This window comes from Portunus trituberculatus, chromosome 46 (genome assembly GCF_017591435.1).
Source record: "Portunus trituberculatus isolate SZX2019 chromosome 46, ASM1759143v1, whole genome shotgun sequence".
NCBI lineage: Eukaryota > Metazoa > Arthropoda > Malacostraca > Decapoda > Portunidae > Portunus > Portunus trituberculatus.
The window spans coordinates 25,163,425-25,184,742 of record NC_059300.1 but is presented as its reverse complement, the minus strand read 5'-3'; the positions used below and the strand labels follow the sequence as shown (position 1 = coordinate 25,184,742).

The 21,318-nt window shown below is 44.5% G+C and overlaps 1 protein-coding gene across 2 annotated transcripts in view; it reads left to right on the top strand.

The window, feature by feature from the left end:
• The window catches only part of LOC123520019 (mucin-17-like), a 32,220-nt gene extending 14,281 nt beyond the window's left edge, over positions 1-17,939 (top strand). For both annotated transcript variants that reach the window (XM_045281829.1, XM_045281831.1), the window contains one exon: positions 5,534-17,939. In XM_045281829.1, the coding sequence (XP_045137764.1) occupies positions 5,534-12,433 (6,900 nt within the window). In that variant the 3' untranslated portion in view covers positions 12,434-17,939. The remainder of the gene's footprint in view (positions 1-5,533) is intronic.
• The last annotated feature ends 3,379 nt before the right edge of the window (positions 17,940-21,318 follow it).

Sequence of the window (21,318 nt, the reverse complement as noted above, 5' to 3'; positions counted from 1 at the left end):
TTTTGCCATCCTTTTCTTTGCCTCAAATAGTTCTTTATACACTTTCATGTCATTTTCTATAGCATTAGTCACGCCATTACTTCGGTTTGGGTTGGGGTCATTCTCCTGGAGAAGATGTATGGCCTGGTTAATATGATTAAAAATCTCCTCGAAAATCTTGACGGAGAGGGTTCTTTCAGGCTCCTTGTCCTCCTCCATTTCCTCCAAAGTATTTTGTTTCTCCAACTCCATGAGGTCGTCGTTGAGAGAGGCTCAGAATGACTGTCCAGCAGTTCTTGTACGTCATTCTCGTCCACCTCATTGAAGCCTGCCTTATGGGAGATATGAACGATGTCTTTCCTTACTGCTGTAACATCGACAGGGACTTCCTGTTTACGTTCCACGCACTCAGGCCACAAATTACGCCAACATCCATTCATTGCCGACTTGGACACCTCCTTCCATGACTCGTCGATGTTGTCGATCCCCTTTTTAATGTTATAATCCTTCCAAAATTGTTTCATGGTCGGCTTGTCAGGGGTGTCAATGCAGGCCAACAGCTGTTTCATGGTGCGCCGCTGGTAATAGGCCTTGAAAGTAGCGATGACTCCTTGGTCCATCGGCTGGATGAGGGCAGTTGTGTTTGGGGGCATAAACATGACCTCAATATTATCTGCCCAGTCATTCATGCTCTCTGGGTGGCTGGGGCGTTGTCACACAGCAAGAGAAATCTGTTAGCAATGTTGTTTTGGGCAGCATATTCTTTTAGGAATTTGGAGAGGTATCCTGTCACGTAACTTTGCATGATAACAGTCGTCATCCACCCTTTTGTTTGCCTTCCATACTACGGGCAAATATTCCTTAATATAGCCAGACAGAGCTCTTGGGTTTTGGGAATGGTAAATAAGGCATGGTTTAAGCTTAAGATCACCAGCGGCATTCCCCCCCACCAATAATGTTAACCTGTCTTTAGATGCCTTGAATCCTGGTGCCGACTTCTCCTCCTTTGCTATAAACGTTCTCGATGACATCTTCTTCCAATACAGGCCTGTCTCGTCAAAGTTTAGAACCTGCTTGGCTGAATAACCTCCTTCCTCGATGCGCTCTTTAAGCAAAGGCTTGAAGGCGTTTGCAGCGGTTGATCCGAACTCGCTGCCTCCCCACTAACCTTGAGGTTGTGTAGACTCCCACGATGTTTGAAACGTTCAAACCACCCCTTACTGGCCTTGAAGGACACTGTCTCGCCTATGTTGAATTCTGGTTTCAGGTCCTCCCACAGGCTCAGTGCCTTAGTAGTAACGAGTTGGGTAGAAAGAGGCATGCGGCGGTGTGTGTGGTCTTCAATCCATAGCCTCAGCAAACGTTCCAATTTTTCCATAATCGGTTCCCTGTTACGAGTTGTTGTGTGTTTGTGCAGGTTTGTGACTTGGTTGGCCTGCTGCTTCACTTGTACTTTTTCTGGAGAACTGTTGATACAGTTGATTGAGATAAACCAAGGGCACGAGCAATAGAGTTTACCCCTTCACCACCCTCATGACGAGTCACAATGTTCAACTTAATATCAAGGCCAATGCTCTTTCTCGATTTTTAGCCTTATCTCCCGGTGGAGAACAATCGTTGGGTCGCTTGGAAGCCATCACTAAGTTCACTTGATCACAAATAAGCACAAAAAAAGAAGTTTAGAGCGAGCGTGATAGAGTTGTTGTTGCACAATCAAAACAGCGGGAAAGACTGTGGTGTGTTTACTGCACGGGCCGCGGGTGGATGGAGGCGCTGCGATCGCGATTGCGATCGCGATTGCGATTGGTCAATCCGATCGTTAACCGAATTTTGGCGATCGTTAACCAAAAAATAGGGATTAATTTGGAGGGATCGTATGAGCGAAATATCGTTAAGTAGTCGATCGTTAACCGAGGGACATATATATATATATATATATATATATATATATATATATATATATATATATATATATATATATATATATATATATATATATATATATATATATATATATATATATATATATATATATATATTTTTTTTTTTTTTTTTTTACATTACAAGGGCACTGGCCAAGGGCAAACACAGTGTTGGAAAAAAAAAAATCCCGCTGGTTGCCAGGCCCTGTTAAAAGAAAAGTAGAAAGAGAAAAAACAGAAAAATCTAAAAGGAGGGTCCAGTTAACGTAAGAGGTGTCTTGACACTCCTCTTTTGAAAGAGTTTAAGTCATAGGCAGGTGGAAATACAGACACAGGTAGAGAGTTCCAGAGTTTACCAGTGTAGGGAATGAAGGAGTGAAGATACTGGTTAACTCTTGCATTAGGAAGATGGACAGAATAGGGATGAGAAGAAGTAGAGAGTCTTGTGCAGCGAGGCCGCAGGAGGGGAAGGCATGCAGTTAGCAAGTTCAGAAGAGCAGACAGCATGAAAACAGCGGTAGAAGACAGATAAAGATGCAACATTGCGGCGGTGACTTAAAGAATCAAGACAGTCAGTTAGAGGAGAAGAGTTGATAAGACGAAAAGCTTTAGATTCCACCTTGTTTAGTAAAGCTGTGTGTGGATCCCCAGACATGAGAGCCATACTCCATACACGGGCGGATAAGGCCCTTGTACAGAGCAAGCAGCTGGGAGGGAGAGAAAAATGGACGAAGACGCCATAGGACACCTAACTTCTTGGAAGCTGATTTAGCAAGAGTAGAGATGTGAAATTTCCAGTTTAGATTTTTAGTGAAGGATAGACCGAGTGTGTTTAATGTAGAGGAGAGGGGAAGTTGAGTGTTATTGAAGAAGAGAGGATAGTTGTCTGGAAGGTTATGTCGAGTAGATAGTTGTAGAAATTAAGTTTTTTTATATATATATACATATATACATATATGTATATATATATACACACACCATGTGGGTTTTTCATGGGAATTTATGGGGTAAAGGAGATACTTTTTGAGGTACCTCCTCTCCTAAAGCCCAGCCGCTAAGAAACCATTACCCTGAGTGTAAGCGCCGTGACAAGGGCTTGTGGCAAGATGACTGATATCACTGCGTCGAACTCACATCACACTTTATTGGGTTGCGGTCAAACCTGTAAAATTAACATATCAGCTACATTACAGTCAACTCTTCACTTCGTCGACGTAGCAAATGCGTTACAGTTTATACTTTCCCTAAACCTGTCCCGTCACATGACATAAGGAAAACACCCAATACACATTAGCATGACATTAAAGACGTTAATACGTGAACAAAATACAGGCAACCCCTGTTTAACGAAGGGGTTACGTTCCTAAAAAACACTTCGTTAAGTGAAACTTCATTAAGCGAACTGATTATAACAAGTTTAACCCCCTGATTTGAACTTCCATTGAGAGTAAGCAAAGCGAGAGGCGGTGGCATAGTGGATAAGGTGGTGAGCATGGGATCGGGCAGATGTCCACGCGTAGGTTCGAATCCCACCACGTACAGCCTTAAAACACTTTGCCATTTGTCGAGTGGTTTAAAGTTACCTACATATCACCATGATACCCAGGTTCTAGGTGGTTACACTCAAGATGAGCTTGGGCGGTGATATGGGCCCTAATATGGGTACCACTATAAATAAAATTGCCTGCGCCACTAATGGGCGGAAGCTGAACAGCGCTTCCCATACACTCTTCAAGTGTGCCTACAGGCGCTATAGGCCTTTCCGTAAAAAAAAAAAAAAAAAAAAAAAATAATCATAGTACAGTAAAAGGTTTAATGAAAGTATAAATTATGAAGTTAAACATTTAGGTAGTTTAATTTAAGTCATTATAATGTACATTAATGTATGTATGTACATAACTTTATAATGTTGATGATCTTAACTTTATGAAGGAAGGGAGAGTGAAATGGAAAAGACACTAACCAGCAACCTGTGGAATGTAAACAAAGTGCCCATCATGGTACCACATACAAAACATATGTACCTCATTTCCACAAGGCTTTCCATTTTATCCATTGTAGAGTCACGAGTTCAGGTGGTTCTTTTAGCTTGCAAGGAAGATACGGTCTCACCAGCCTTCTTAATAGAGTCTGCTGACTTGAAAATAGTAGACAGTAGATGGAGTCAAGATGGTGGCCAGCAATGTTATTAGTTTTGTGGCCTCTCGTGTCTGTGAATAATACCGAGCTTCACTTCGAGAGTAAGGCACTTCATGGTCATCTTAGGAACGTTAGGCCACGTTGCAGGGCATTTTGGTGTTAAGTTGAACTAGGGAAGATGAGCTGCTGGTAACACTGTTATGTTTTGACCTGGGAGTGAGTGGTGTGGTGACGCAGAATTTCTTCTGAGTCAGACCTTTGTATCGGCAGCGCCTGTGTTGTCCACGAGAGGCTTGATCTTGATCTTTATTCTACAGGTCTCAGGATTTCTCCTGAGGCAGGCCTTAGTACCAGCAGCTCCTGATGTATTCAAAAGCCTGTCAGCTTGCGTGATACGGTGGGGCTTTCAAATTTGGAAAAAATTACCTTCGTTAAAGCGAGTTTGGTGTTCGTTAAATGAGCAGATGGTAGTAAAATGAAACCTTCATTGTAGCAAAATTTTGTTGTGTGAACCTTCGTTAAACGGGGCTTGCCTGTATAATACGTTAATACACAAAAATACATACGCATAGCGGGAAAAGTCAGCGTCTATGATAAGTATAGGTCGCTCCTTGCTCTCGCTTCACCAACAGCGTTATTTCCATCAGTGACACACAACACCAATAGCGTTGTCTCCAGCATCACACAAATGTAGGAGTCGTGAGCTAATGCCCTTTTACCAGCTATGTTTTCAGTGGAATGAGGTGGCACTGCGGAGTGCCTTTACTGAAGGTCACCCAGCAAAAACTTAAGAAACGAGCTATGCCAATGGAGTTTAATGAAGGTACTGATAAGGGGAGTGGAGGCGTCAGCGTGATCCCTCTCTCGCGGGTCAAGTAAACTCTCTCTCTCTCTCTCTCTCTCTCTCTCTCTCTCTCTCTCTCTCTCTCTCTCTCTCTCTCTCTCTCTCTCTCTCTCTCTCTCTCTCACCAGCTGTTAACGTCTGTTAACGGCAGCTACACCGAGTAAGGAAGCCATACATATACTCAAACCATGGCCAGAATTTGAACCTGTGCATTTGGAGATCCCTCGTACCCCAAAGTGCATGTGATCCACTGTACTATGACTAATTTTCATTTGTTGAGCTTTGGATGTTTTTTGGACTTCAGTTATACTTTTATGGTTAATTTTTTTTCTCGTGTTTTATAGGTAATTTTGAAATATTTTGTTTTCTTATTTGTGGGATCTGTCTCAGCCAGGTTGGAAGCATGCTAATTTTACTCACATTGTAATTCTATTACAAATTGCATCTAAAACAGCCCTTTAGAGAATCGATTGGTGGCAACCTGATTGTGCTTCATGTTGTCATATATCCAAATACAAATACAGGTAGTTTAAACTAGTTATTTTAAAAAAGGTGTAAATGTTGAAATGCTGTATTTATTGTATTTGAGTAAACATTGTTACTGTTCCTAAAAGATGAAAGGAAATAAGTGTTCTTTTCTATCCTTCAGAGTGAACCACTGCAGCTGCTTTACCGCATTTATGAGAAGGCTAGCAAAAAAATCAAGCTTGACCCTGAGGTTTGTGTAGCTGAGTCTCACAGCTCATGTGAGGAGATGCCCAAACTGGAACCCAGTGTTGGCAGTGGGGCACCAATGTGTACAACACCTCAGGGTACTGTTGCTGACTATAGCACTGCTCCACTTCTTCAGGCTGTTGGGGCTATTGACTCCCCAACAGAGGAGAGGCCTTCTAAGACTGGAGCAAGGAAGACTGTGAAGCAGCCTGGGAAGTCTGGTGAAGGACCTACTACTACCCAGCAGGAATTTCTCTTTGGGAAGGTGTCCAGGCCTGCTGGGATGGTTAGAGATACCCCGCTCAAAGACACTCAAGTGATACAAAATTGTGATTCACTCTTAGAAATGTCACAGGGTATGACTGGGAGTGTGGCTGCCCAGGCAGGAACTGTAGAACCAGTTGTGACATACCCAGGTATGTTTGCAGCATCCAGCAATGGAGTAAGTGTTGGGGTAGCATTGGTTTCCAGTGAACTAGGGCTTTTGGCACCCACCAATGTTACATGTGCAATAATCCCAGGTGCTGCTGCCAGTCTCCCTGTTCTTTGTGGAGCTGGGGGAGATTGGAGTGTAACAGGACCTCAGGCAGGGGGCCAAGTGGTAACAGCAGCAGCATCATTAACTGTAGCAGCAACAAGTGAGAGGGGACCACAAGTGCCTGGGGAGGCTGGAGGCTCCAACAAGAAGGGAGTTTCTGGAGAAGAGGAGGAAGGGGAAGAAGTGCAGCTGAAAATCAGTGAGTCTGGTGTAATGAGTGTGTGTGGGAAGGACACCACTGTGGAGGGTGTGCTCAATTCCCTGGAAACTGAAGCTGGGGAACTCCTTTCCAAGATTGAAAGTGGTTCTTTGGGGGAGGAGTTCCCATCTGTAAGCAGTCCCAAGAAAACTGAGAAGAGGAGATCCAAGAGCAAGGTTAGTGGCCAAGGCAAGGCAGCCAGCAAGACTGAAGACAGAGGAGATAAGTGCCAGCCTCTGATAAAGGGTGACAAATCATCAGCCTTTGCAGGGAAGATTGTAGAGATGGACTACAAAACAACAGTTGAGACCTCATTAAAGAAAGACTCTTATGAAGCTGCCACTATCACCACCACAATGACCACCACTACCACCACCACCATTACCACTGCTACTACCATTGCTATTACTTCCACCACAACCACTACCACTACTGCTGTTCCCTTGGAGGCCAGTAGGGAACAGAGTAGCATTAATGGAGAATGGGCTGAGTCCACAGTTAGTGCAAATATGGTGTCTTCAGACGTACCAACACCTGGAGAGGAGTTCAGCAGCTGTAAAGAATCAAAAGATGAAGCAGCCAAGAGCTCCCGTGCCAGCCATATCCCAGCCAGCCTTGCTGCAGCCAGTATGGCTAATCTCAACAAGCCCCTCCTTAAGGCTGGTTCCTCCAAAATGCAACAAAGTGAAGACAAGCACAAGGAGCAGAAACTGAACAGTAGTGGCTTAAACACTAAGAAGGAGGTGCGTCCTGACACACGGTGCCCTGCTGTTGGTGTTTCTGGTGTTGGAGTGGGTGGCTGCCGTAGAACTTCACATTCCTATGGCTACAAGACCCTCAAGACTCCTCCTAAGAGCTGGAACCCCACAATATCCAGAGAGCATCTGGCTGTTGGCAAGTCTATGGCTGGCAAGGGTCCCAAAGATCCACCTCGACCCAACAAGTTCTTTAAGGCACGTAACCGGTCAGCCTCACTTGAGGCACAGAGTGGGACAGGGTCCATGCGGGCTGGTGTACTAAAGATTGATCCCAAGACTTTGGGCCCCATCAGTGCCTCTGTACGAGGTGAAGCTGGGGTTGTCACCACCACTTTACCTTCCCAAGCTTCTAGCCTGCCCCCCACTCCTCAGGTGACAACTTTGCAGACTCAAGCTGTGACACTGACACCAGTGCAGGAAAAGTGTGCAGGAGTGCGAGGGGTGACATCGACAATTATGGCGGACACTATTGAGGTGCCACCCACTTTGAAAAAGGATGTTGCTTCCACTCCCCAGCAAACATCCAGTGAAGGCAAGGAAAGTACAAACCACAGTGCAAAAGTTGTTGGAACCACCATTATTCAAGACAATAACACTCCTACTAAGACTGTTAGTAATCACAACATTAACAGTAACAACAGCAACAGTAATAGTAATAATAATAATAGTAATAATAATAATAATAATAATAATAATAATAATAATAATAATATTAGTAATAATTTCAATAATAACAACAGCAACAATAATAAGTTCAGTAAGGGTGGAAAGTCTTTGGGCAGCAATAGTGTTAATACAAGCAAAAATGTAAAGATTCAAAGTGTACAAACTCAAGTGAGTGTTGGGAAGAGTGAGTCTAGTATGTCCAACACTAGGACAGACAAGACTAGCAGTAAGGCTGCAGGGATTGGGGTTGTTGGCACATCTATCCCAACCTCCAGCACCTCACACTCTACTCAACTCAAACTGGCCCCTTGCTCCACTTCGTGCCTCACATCACAGGTCCAGTTGGACTCTGTGAACACCTTGGCCCTTTCCCAGTTTCAAACCCAACCCCATCCCCAGGCCCTCCCACATTCTCACACTCACCATCAGAGCCAGTCCATCTCTCTGCCCCAGCAATCAACGCAGCCACAGCCACAGATACATCCACTGTCTCAGCACCAGTCCCAGCCACAGCTCCAAACTCAGCTCCAGCCCCATCCTCAGCCTCAACTCCAACTCCAGCCACAGCACCAGTCTCAGTCACAGCTTCAGCCACAGCCACAGCCTCAGCCTCAGCCTCAGCCTCAACTCCAGCCCCAGGCCCAGCAGCAGCTTGCTATTGGTTCTCCGGCCATTGGAATTATACCTTCAAGTGGAGTGTCCTTCACAGGAGCCATTGGTACCCTGCCATTGCCTTATTACACAAGTCCTCCACTTGGTTACCCTACTTACCCTTACTTTTACCAGACCCCAGAAGCTATTGGTCTTATACCTCCTTCCTTCTTCTCACCTTGTCTTCCTCCACGCTCTCCCCTCAGCTCCCGTACCATTGGGGGCCCCAAGATTATGTCAGAGCTGCCGCTGCAGCTACCCATGACATCTGTTGTATCTCAGGGCCCAAGTCAGGCCCATTCACCTCGCCCCATGACCCCACCATCACCAAGAACTTCAACCCCAACCCAGCCTTCTCGGCCTTATCCACCCCATTCCCCTCGCCAATCATGCATCAACCCATCATCACAACCTCACACACCACAGTCCCCTAAGCCTCTTGCACCAGCCCAGTGTTCCAAGGCCCCTGCTCCACCACAGTCCCAGAAACCCCACACATCAGTGATGTCCTCCAAGTCTCATGGCTCCTTACATTCCCCTAAGCCTCTTGCCTCAACACAGTCTCAAAAATCTCTTGCCCCAACACAGACCACCAAACCTTATACTTCTGTACAGTCTCCCAAAGCTCCTACACCAGCACAGTCTCCCAAGCCCCCCACTCCATCACAGTCCCCAAAACTGCTTGTCCCACCACAGTCCCCTAAACCTGTTGTCTCAGCAGCCTCAGCACAGTCGCCTAAGCCTCTTGTCCCACCACAATCCCCAAAGTCCCCTGCACTTGCTCCTGCCCAGTCCCCCAAATCTCCTGCTCCAGCATCCTCTCCTAAGCTTCCTGCTAGAGTTCAGTCACCCATGCCCCATGCTCCACCACAGTCACCCAAGACCCCGGTCCCTCCACAGTCACCCAAGACCCCTGTCCCTCCACAGTCACCCAAGCCACACACACTCCAGTCACCCATGTCACACACAACGCAGTCACCTGCATCACACACAACACAGTCACCCACATCACACACAACACAATCACCTGCATCACAAACAACACAGTCACCTGTGTCACACGCAGCGCAGTCACCCATGCCACACACAGTACAGTCATCCATGCCCCCTATCCCTCCACAGTCACCCAAGCCACACACACTGGAGTCATCCATGCCATATACAACACAGTCACCTATGCCACACACAACACAATCACCTGTATCACATACAACACAGTCACCCACGCCACATACAACACAATCACCTATGCCACAGACAACACAATCACCTGTGTCACACACAACACACTCACCCATGCCACACACAGCACAATCACCCATACCCACTGCTCCACCACAGTCATTCAAACCACACACACTGCAGTCACCCATGCTCCCTGCCCCACCACAGTCACCCATGCCACACACAACACAGTCATCTAAGCATCACACAACACAGTCACCCATGCATCTCACCCCACCACAATCACCCATGCCACACACAACACAGTCATCCAAGCCTCACGCAACACAGTCACTCATGCTCCCTGCCCCACCACAGTCACCCATACCACACACAACACAGTCACTCGTGCCCTTTGCCCCACCACTGTCACCAAAACTCCTCACTTTAGGACAGTCTTCCTCATCTCCCATTCCTCCACAGTCACCCAAGCTTCCCATGCCAGCACATTTCCCTATAGTTCCTGTTTCTCCACAGTCACCTAAGCCTCCTATTCCAGCACAATCTCCCATGGCTACTGCCCAGTCCTGTTCTCTTATACAATCCTCCATGGGTTCTGTCCCACCACAGTCTCTTGTGACACCTGTCTTACCACAATCACCCATGCCCCATGTTCCACCACAGTCTCCTAGGCTCCCTATCACTGCACAGTCTCCTAGACATCCTACCATACCACACTCCCCAATGCTTTCTTTCCCACCACACTCTTTAAGGCCCCAGATGCAGTCTCCCAAGCAGCTGCCTGCTGCCCAGTCAGTGGCCATCCAGGCCCAGTCTCCCAAGCTTAATTACACTACTACTTCAGGTCATCCAATAACCTGCACAACACAACTCTCACAACCCAGCCACTCAGATAAAATGGCCCTAATTCCTCAACAAATGATCTCTTCCTTCAGATCTGGCCCTCAGTCATCTGTAGTGTCAAGTTCTGGAAGCTCTTTTTGTCCAGAAAATTCACTTGGTAAATTAGATGCATGTTTACAGACACCATCATCCCTTCCCTCAGCCGTTGCAAAAGATGTGAGTAATTCTTTTGATGTTTCTAAATCTGTTTTACCACAGCCATTAAAATCTACCATTGGTAGCCAACTAACTTCATGCAGTTTGTTGCCCATGACAACAAGCTGTTTTCAGTCTACTGTACCTACTATGTCACTTCCTTCACAAACTTCCAAGCCTACAAGACACCAAGTTACACAGGCACATACTTCTTTGAATTCTGTTTACTCCATTGGCTTACAAGTCTCTGATAAGGTGTCTCAATTGAATGCACAGCAAATAATTTACCAAGGAACACCATCAAACTCCAGACCTGAATTCAGAAAAAACAATACTAACATAGATAACACCCAAGAACCAAGATTGAACCACAATTCAGATTGTACTGTTCGAGTGTCTAGCTCTGGCTCTGTCCCAGTTGTGGCTTCATCAGTATTTCCAACCATTTCAGTGCCTGATAAAGGACTGAGCTTGCCACCTGCTACCACTTTTGGGAGTGGTTATTACCCCCTTGGTCTTCACCAGTCACTCTCCTCAAACTGTAGTCATACGTGCACAGACAGTATTAAGACCAATCCTCTTACAAGTTTGGCTGGTGCATCAGTGGCCAACACATCTCATACTACATCAACCCTTTCTTTTCCCACTCATTCTATGGTTAGCCTGCCAGTGTCTTTGGCTAATGTGGCAACTGTTACTGCCATTCCTTCTCTTTCCTCCTGTCAAGTCTTGTCTGCCTCAATGATGTCTTCAGGTACTACCTTGACTTCTAGCTTGGCCTCTCCAGCTCCTTCCCCAAAAAGTAGTGCCTCCACTTTGCCTACATCAGCAGACAGTAGTAAAAAGACAACCCATACTGCAAATGCTACTGACAAACTGCTCTCAGCAGTTCCCTCCAGCTGCAGCAGTGTTGTTGATACTGTACCTTCTAACACAACAGTTGCTGTGACAGTTTCCATTAATGCAACAAGTAATGCTATCACACCTGTAAATACACTTGCAACAACATCATCATCCATTACAAATGCAGAAGCCTTACTATCGTGTTGCACAGCACTTGCAACATTACCTGTGATTGGTTCAGGCCCTACTTTGGCAGTTAGCTCCAACATGTCTTTATGCACTGCAGCAAGCACCACACCTCCACTGAGTAGTGTGGTTACTGTACCAGAAGAGAGAACAGCTACTGCACTACAGAAGAATGTATGTAGTTCTGCTGTGTCTATGAGTAGTTTGACAGACACAGCTGCCTCCACTGTAGGTGCCAGAACCTCCCCAGTGACTACCTGCTCTGGCGAGAACACTCTGAGAGGAAGCTCAGCTGCCACTGCCACTCAGGAAGGAGTTGGTAGTGATAGTGGTGGTGGAGCTGCTGCTGTCGACTCAAATGAGGGCTGCATTAAACCACCAGTCCATCCTTCAGCTGCCACTATGTCAGTGAGCAGCAGCAGTAATAGCAGAAGCAACAACAGCAGCTCTAATAGTAGCAGCAGCAGTGGCACCACTATCTCCATGGCCCACAATGCTGAAGCAACTGGCTCCTCTTGTGGCACCGCTGGAGCACCACTGCCAGCCAGGAAGGAAGCCTTTCCCCAGTCCCAGAACAGTGGCTGTTCCCTGCCTCATGGCTCAGTGGGTGAACACTCAGTCTTGAATGTGATGGAGAGTGGTGGCTGTGAGCCCCAGTCAAGTGCCTGTACCCCCGTCTGTGATGTGACGCATGTGATTGATGCCAAACAGCAGTGTGCTGAGCCAAGTGTCAGCAGCAGTGGTGGCCCTAGGCCATGCCTCAAGAGTTAAATGTTTCACAGTTTAGGGCACCCAGGCTACTGGCTGCCACAGATATATATATATATATATATATAACTATATATATAGGCATATGAAAATATTTGATGTCTCTACATGCCATTAATTTTGTAAATTGTAAAATCACAAAATATAATTTTATTAGTGTGTTTTAAACACTCATCAATCACTTTCAAAGTGCTAGTTAGGAATACATTTGTTATTTTTCCACTATATGATGCCTTCCTGTTCTGTACTGTTGACACCAGTGGGAGTGCTCTGGTGAGGCTGTCTTGTCAACTGTGGAAAACATATTTTATTACTCTATTGGTATGATAGTTGAATTTTCTTTCATGAAGCATGAAAGATATCCATTTAATGATTATACAAGTGGCAGTGTTGTGAATTGCCTCGTGTCTGTCATGTTTTCCAGATACTGCTGCAGAAAGCCATATAAGCATTATACTCATGCTTATCAGGACTCAAATTCTGTATTGATATATAGCCTGCTGTCTTGAGTGGAATTAACCTCTTCAATTTAATTAATTGTTACAAGTACAAAATTAGGAAAAATGTGATGCGGTATTCAATGTTGACAGGAAGTGGTGTTGGCAAAACTGGGTGTGGCTGTTAGACCCTCCCCTGTTGCAAGACTTGTAGTATTCATTTTGTATTGGTTGTCTTATGTCTGTCACTCATATAGTGTGACCTACTGGAGTGTCCTTATCAGTTTTAGCACGAAGTTGGCACTTGTGTTGCCTGCCAGCACGAGTGACCCACCACTAGCTTTAACAGAGAGTGGCTGGCTCTCCCACCCACGTGACTCTACTTGAAAGTAGATTGCTTAATTATTGTACAGAATGAGAAGCTCCATGATTTTCTGTATTGCATTACATAGTATAAAGATGTGAGGAGAAGGCTGTGTGTTGACTAATTATGATTTGCAGCAGTAGTGGCCTCCTCCTCCCATCACTCAGTCTGGCTTACTTTGTGAGATATTTTTATTTTTACATGACAAGATGGTGATATTGTACCATAGCAACAACTTGTGAAACACTGTGTGAATGCCCTCCTTATTCTATGGTTCTGTGAGACATTTAGACTCCTTCTGCAGTAACAGCAACTTCATATACTCCCACTGACCAATCCCAGTCCTGCCCCTCCCAATCACCACCTATCCCCTAGTGGTTAGCTTCCCTTGTGTGACTTGTCTCATCCCATTCCCAGTCAAGTGTTTGCAAGTGAACTTTCAAATCTAAAGCTTTGAGAGTAGGAACGACATAGCTTTGAAAATATATATGCTGTTGAATTTCTTACTTTGCCATTTGTACCACATTGCTTTGTTTATTGATCCTAAGCAATTTGTTTTTATTGATACTCATTCATTTATTATTGCTTCCTTTATTTGTTTATACATATTTTAGGTGCGTAAAAGTATAGTAGATGAGTACATGTAAATTTTGTTTATTATTATTATTGTTATTATTATTATTATTATTATTATTATTATTATTATTATTATTATTATTATTATTATTATTATTATTATTAATGGGAGTTTGATGTGCACATGGAAATGATCTTTGATAGTGATCTATCAAATCTCAATGTAGACTCCTGACAGCACATGGAAGGACATTATCATCATCATCATCATCATCATCATCATCATGGTAATCATCATCATTTGGCTATCTATCCTATATGAATCAACAACTGGAGGACACACACACACACACACACACACACACACACACACACACACACACACACACACACACACACACACACACACACACACACACACACATTGAAGCAAGACAGGAGTGTTTAGTTGTAATGTGTATTCATGGCTCATTCCACTTGAACATTGGCCTCCCAGTGCAAAGGCTCTCTCCCTCAGCACCACAAGCATCACAGCCACACATGCCTACCTAATTTGTTTTTTGTTATGGCTGCAAAGTAATGCAGGTAATGTAACAAAATAGGAAAACCTCATGGCCATTAGTTTTTTTTTTTTTTTTTTTTTTTTTTTGTGGCCAGCAGCTAGTTTGGCTCTTCTCTAACTGTTTGGAGAGATGTAGATTGGTTTTTGGATAGGGGGAAATTCATTAACTTGAGAATTTGCTTCTTGAGACAAAGCTCTTGATTTTAATGACTTTATTTGGTAATATTATAAGTTTTATGGGATTGATTTTATGTATCAGGCAGGTAAGTCTCTCTCTCTCTCTCTCTCTCTCTCTCTCTCTCTCTCTCTCTCTCTCTCTCTCTCTCTCTCTCTCTCTCATATGACATGCTGAGGATGCTAATAATGTTTATTAGCCATAGACTTCAGTCAAAAGATGAATTGTTGCTAAAATGTTGATGCCTCAGAAATGCTGAACACAACATCCCCTATCCCCTTGACAAGTCTAGAATCTCATTGGAATGGCATCAGTACTATAGCTTATGTTAATTGTGTGTGTGTGTGTGTGTGCGCGTGCGTGCCTGCGTGCGTGCGTACATGATTGATCAACTGATTGTTTATTAAATGCTCAGACTATATAAAAAGTATGTGTGCTTCACCCATTATTTATGTTGTCATTGATCAGTTGATGTGCTTTCCATTATTTTCTTGCATATGCTTGGTACAACTTACAGGTTTGAGTTGCAAAGATTTTTAAGAGTTGCACTGTATGCATTTCCCTGTGACTGTGGATATGGGGATAGGTATGGTATGACCACCACCATGGAAAGTACTGAATCTTTTTTCATTGCATGATTGTGGAAAAAATCTGTTGTTCAGCCAGGAGCTTATTCAAACCATATAATGGAGGTGATAAGAATTCATCATATGAAACTTAAATCATGCCAGTGCTATGGTAGATCATGTATACAAATAGTAGGTTGCTGTTTGTCCTCCTGATTTTTTTTTTGATGCAATGCAAAATATTTTGTTAACAGCCATGACTTAAATACCATTAGATGTTGTTTGAAATATTGGGGAAGAATGAAGGAATTCACGATTTTGTTATCTTCATCATGTTAATAGTTGATAAAATATTTGAAACTATTTGAAACTTTGTAGATCATGGAGATGATCCTTTCATATTTCCAGAGCCTTGTTTGTCAACAGCATGCCAAAACATTTCCAGATGATCATACAGGAAAAAATGCATCCAAGTAGTAGATAAGTTATAAAAAGGTATTTAATAGATTTCTTTGTGTGAAATTTATTTTTGTTAAGTAAACTTCTTGTGAGATACTCAGTACTTTTGTGGTGGTGTAATGTGCATAACTGAAGTGTTCCATTATTGTTTGATAAGATGAGGTTCTTCTGAGGCACTGTTGGGACTAATTTTCAGGGCGAGTCAGCAGAAAGATGTACAAAATCAATCAATCATGCCTTTGAGCTGCTGGCTGGCTGGATGAATGTAGGGATGGTATGTAATGAAGCTGTGGCTCTGTTGTGATTATTATTCTGTTATTATTGCCACTTATTATTATTATTGTTATTATAATTGCTGCAGTCAAATTATGAATTTATAATTTTGAGATGTGGCTTAATTTTATAAGTTCTATTTTATGTAAGTGGCAGCTCTTACCAAGTTCAGTTAGATAGTAATATTGATGTTTGTTTGCATCTGTTACATTCTTGACATAAAAAGGTAGTTTTTGTGTGACAGCCTTAAGCTTGCTAGTCCTTTGCTAAAGTACATCCCCCAATAAGAAGCAGGTGCAAGATAAGAAGAGGGTTGAACATTTGCACATTTATGAATCTCTTATGTAAATCCTATCTTAGATTTGAGATACTTCGGTTGAGGATGAAACTCAAGTTGTTAAAACTTCTATGAGATGTGTCAGAACCCTAGCCTAATTTTTCTAGTCCATACTATTTAACTTTACATCCTTGATACTCCTCACCACTCACATAATGCCAGTGTCTATTAGCACTTGTACATAAGAGGGAAGGATCAAGACCTGCATTATGAAGGCAAGTGACATTCAAAGATCTTTTGTATCTTTTGTATCACACTTAACTAAGGCTGCTGTTTGCCACCTTAGCTCATGAAATTAATTTTGGTGTGTGGTCATGTGCCATGTATACCGGAGGTTGATAGCCTTTGTGTTTTTGAAAGAAATTGAATTAAAGAATGTTTGTTTAGATGTTGACTAGAGTGATGACATAAATGATGGTCACAGCTGCAGAATGTACAGCTAATAAAGAAGCAGTGAATTGAATTGCTTGACCAGTGATGTAATGAAGTTTGCATAGACTGCTGTGATGGCATCATTTGTACTTTAAGTACATCTACCATCATTAATGTTTTGAATGCCAATAACCAGAACAGTATTAGCAGCATGTTCAGAATGAAATTATTAAATGAATAACAGCAAATATTACTCAGTAGCATGATTACCATGTCTTAAATGATACTGTACTACTGCCACTGGAGGTGAGATCTTAATAGCCAACACCAGAATCCATCACCCTCCAACCAGCTGCATCAACAATCATACTTGTTTTTTGTCTGTATGAAAATTGCAAGTGTTCAGTAATGCAAGATTGACTATCCCCAATTTATTATTATCATCATTACATATTATTGATTATTATATTTTTATTATTATTTAGTTGTAGGATCAATTGATGCTTCAGCTTGTGTGGCATGTAAATTGAAGCTGTTACACTCGCCATACATATTCATGGTTTGCAATCACTGCAGAAGTAGACAGGGTTAGAATGGCCTTATAGGCTATAGTAGTTTCCCTCATTCCATTGTTTTCTCACTATTCATTGCTTTTTATGCTGCAGCGAACACAGCCCCATCATTTCCCCACACTGTTAGAAGCTGTACCTCAGTCTGTTGGTGAGGATGTACCATTATTTTTTAGTTGATAATTGCAGAAACTGGAGAAAAAGAGAAAGATGTATAGAGACTAGCAGGCCAGCTGGCCCCTCCACCATGAGCTGTTGAATCTTATGGTGGAGAGCAAGGGAGCACTGGGATAACCAAAGGGAATGGTTTGTACTTAACAGTTTATGCCGTTATTGCATTTTTATGAAGAAGCGAGTGTCAATCAGTATGATAGACATTGTTTTATTTTATTTTATATTCATTACTATTTTATCAAATTAAACAAAAGGTTTAATACAATTTTATTGTGCATGTTACAGAGTTAAGATAATTATAATTTTATGCTTGAATATATATATATATATATATATATATATATATATATATATATATATATATATATATATATATATATATATATTTGGCAAAGTGGAGCTTGTGATGATACTGAGGTGTAGCAGTGTGTGTGTGTGTGTGTGTGTGTGTGTGTGTGTGTGTGTGTGTGTGTGTGTGTGTGTGTGTGTGCGTGCATGCGTGCGTGCGTAATTCTCTCTGTACCTGTTTTTGCTGTTGGACTTGTGTTACATTTTTTACATCCAGAGTCTATGTATAATTAATTTTATGTATATGTCATGTGTACAGCTATTCAAATTTGCTTTTAATACTATGTCATTGCAGTATATGTGTTTCTTTTTCACCTGAACTGAGAAGATTATAAGTAACCACCATTCAGAAGTAGGAAGGATGACTTAAGTTTTAGGTTATTTCACTGCTAGCTGCATATCCCTCATCTCATCATTTACTATGAGGATACAAGTAACACTTTAATTTCACTATAGGCATTCTTTAGCTGTGTTTCTGCAAAAGTCTTATTTGTGAGTTCTTCATCCACTTAGATGCAGATTCTATAGTATGTTAAAAAATGTCAAAGATGTGCTGAAGAACTGATCATTTCTTGTTCACAATTCCTCTGCTCCTACATAACCAAGAGATGCCAGGAGCTGAATAGCAGCATGACCAACAAGACAGTAGTGAGTCTCAGACTAATATTTACTTAGCCAGTATACATCCTCAGAAGATTTTTATTATTGCTTTGATCTGAATTATAACAATTAATTTATCACCATTATTGTTATTATTATCATTATTATTGTGATTAAGAGCATAAGAAAAGAGGGAAGCTGCAAGAGGCCGCCAGGCCTATACGAGGCAGTCCCTGTGTGTTTAAGCTACCTAATTCCATCTATCATCCCCATCCATGAACTTATATCTAACCTTCTTTTAAAGCTCCCTATTGACTCGGCTCTGACTACATTACCACTGAGACCATTCCACTCACGGACGACGCCACTCTCTCGCACAGCTTCAGTAGAGAGGAGGCAGTGAACGTGATTGATGCCACCAACCGCCACCTTGGTAACATCATGGCCTGGGGTAAATAGTGGCAAGTCAAGTTTGCTGCCTAAAAGACCCAGGCCGTGGTCATCTCATGTTCACAGGAGGACGTCAGGCTGATTGAAGGCCAGCTGAAGTTTGGAGAAGACACCCTTGCCATTAAGGACTCCATCAACATTCTGGGGGTGGAGGTAGACTCCAAATTCAGCTTCGACCACCACCTGGAGAGTGTGGCACGTAAGGCATCCCTGAGGGTGACACTTCTACATCGAGTGAGGCACCTACTCGACGCCAAGGGCCTCATGACGCTGTACAAAGCACAGGTGAGGCCCATCATGGAGTACAGCCCCCTCAGCTGGATGTGCAGTGCCCAGTCCCACCTCTCCCTGCTGGACAAGGTGCAGCGGCGAGCCGAGTGCCTCCTTCGCGATGCTGGCGGCCTGGGACAGCAGCCCCAAGCTGAGCTACAGTGACAGCGGCATCAGGAGCAGCAGTTGCAACAGAGACAGCAGCGACAGCATCCAGACTCTCACCAAGAAGCCCCTATCAACGTGCTGGACAGCTTGGAGCACTGAGGGCGTGTTGGGGCCCTTACTGTGCTGCACAAAGCCCAGGTGCAGCAAATACCTCACCTCACGGCTCTACGAATACCCTGGAGGAGGAGTGAACGTACTATGAGAGCGGTAGTGTCTGACACCCTCCTCGAGATGCCGAGGTGCCATTCAGTGAGGTGTCAGCGCGCCTTCTCCCACGACACCGCAGTGTTGTGGAACGCCTTCACCTCAGCAGTGGACGTCTTCAGTATGTCCACCCACCAGGTGAAGTGTGCTGCCCACGCCTGGTTATGGACACATCCGCCTGATAGTGAGTGACAGGTGATAAAATGTCAGTGTCCACCAGCCTGCCATCCATCTAACAGTGACAGTGCCTACAGGAGTGGAAGAAAATAGTATGTCTGACAGTGACAGTGAAACACAGTGACATAGGTAGAGAGAGAGAGAGAGAGAGAGAGAGAGAGAGAGAGAGAGAGAGAGAGAGAGAGAGAGAGAGAGAGAGAGAGAGAGAGAGAGAGAGAGAGAGAGAGAGAGAGAGAGAGAGAGAGAGAGAGAGAGAGAGAGAGAGAGAGAGAGAGAGAGAGAGAGAGAGAGAGAGAGAGAGAGAGAGAGAGAGAGAGAGAGAGAGAGAGAGAGAGAGAGAGAGAGAGAGAGAGAGAGAGAGAGAGAGAGAGAGAGAGAGAGAGAGAGAGAGAGAGAGAGAGAGAGAGAGAGAGAGAGAGAGAGAGAGAGAGAGAGAGAGAGAGAGAGAGAGAGAGAGAGAGAGAGAGAGAGAGAGAGAGAGAGAGAGCCAAGGCAAAAGTGTGTGAGTACTGCTCACGGAAAGGACACACTTCTGCTACTTGCCACGCCAGAACTGACGATTTACGTCAGGAGCGTCTCCTACAGCGGCTCCTTACGGTGGAAAGACACACAGCCACACCCTTCCCACCTGCAGCGCCTCAGCCCGCCCACCCCCTCACTTCATTTCAGTCCTTACCACAACCTCGCCCACTCCTTCCTCAGCCTGGTATCTGAGGGGGCGAGCAGTGGACCACTCCTCTTCACCAGTACCAGCAGTCGGCCGCGGACCCTAACCACCACCTCGGACTAGCAGGCCTTGCTCACTACCATTCCTCACCATGGTACAGCCAGCTTGCCCCCGCCGCCAACTAAAGGTTGTCTTTAGCAACGTCCGTGGTCTCCGGGCTAACCTTGCAGACTTATACCACAATTGTGTGCAACGACACAATGCAGACGTTGTTGTGGTGACCGAGACATGGCTGAACAGTGAGGTGGAGCCCACGTATGGCAGGATGCAGGGCTTCACCCACTGGGTGAGGAGGGACCGACAGGAGCGAACAGGAGGTGGAGTGGCTGTCTGCTTCAAGGAAGGAATGCAGGCCCAGCTACTCGACATAGACACGCCTCCACTGATGGAGATGATGTACTTCCGAGTAACGCTGGCAGACCGCTCAGCCCTCCTGCTGTGTGCCCTGTATCGCCCCCCGCGACAAGGGCCTGACTCACTCCTGTACCTGACTGAGACTTTAGACAACCTGATGATGGCACACAGCTGCAGCCACGTGCTGATTGTGGGGGATCTCAATCACCACCTGGAAAGAGACGCCTACGAGAATCTCCTGGAGGTGCAGGGTCTGACAGATCATGTCACCTTCCCCACACATGAACGAGGAGGGACATTAGACCCTGTCATCTCAGACTACCAGGAAGACAAGCTTCAGTGTCATCAGCTGGGGCTCGTGGGCAGCTCTGATCATCACGCTGTACTGACACAGCTGGAAGTGGGCGTGGCTCAGGACGAGGCCACCACCCGCACCATCTGGCTGTGGAACAAAGCAGACTGGGCTTCCCTGCGCCGCGACCTGACCCACACCCCATGGGCCACTCTGCTACAGGGAGGAGCAGAGAGTGAAGCACTTGCACTCACCTCTCACCTTCTCGCCCTCCAGAGACGCCACGTCCCACACAGGGAATACACCACCAGACCGACGGATCAGCCATGGTTTGGCTACCGTTGCCGTGTTGCTGCTGAGGCAAAGTATGCTGCCTGGCTCCGCTACAAGAGGAACCCGACTCGGCGCAACAAGGACCTGCATAGGGCTGCATG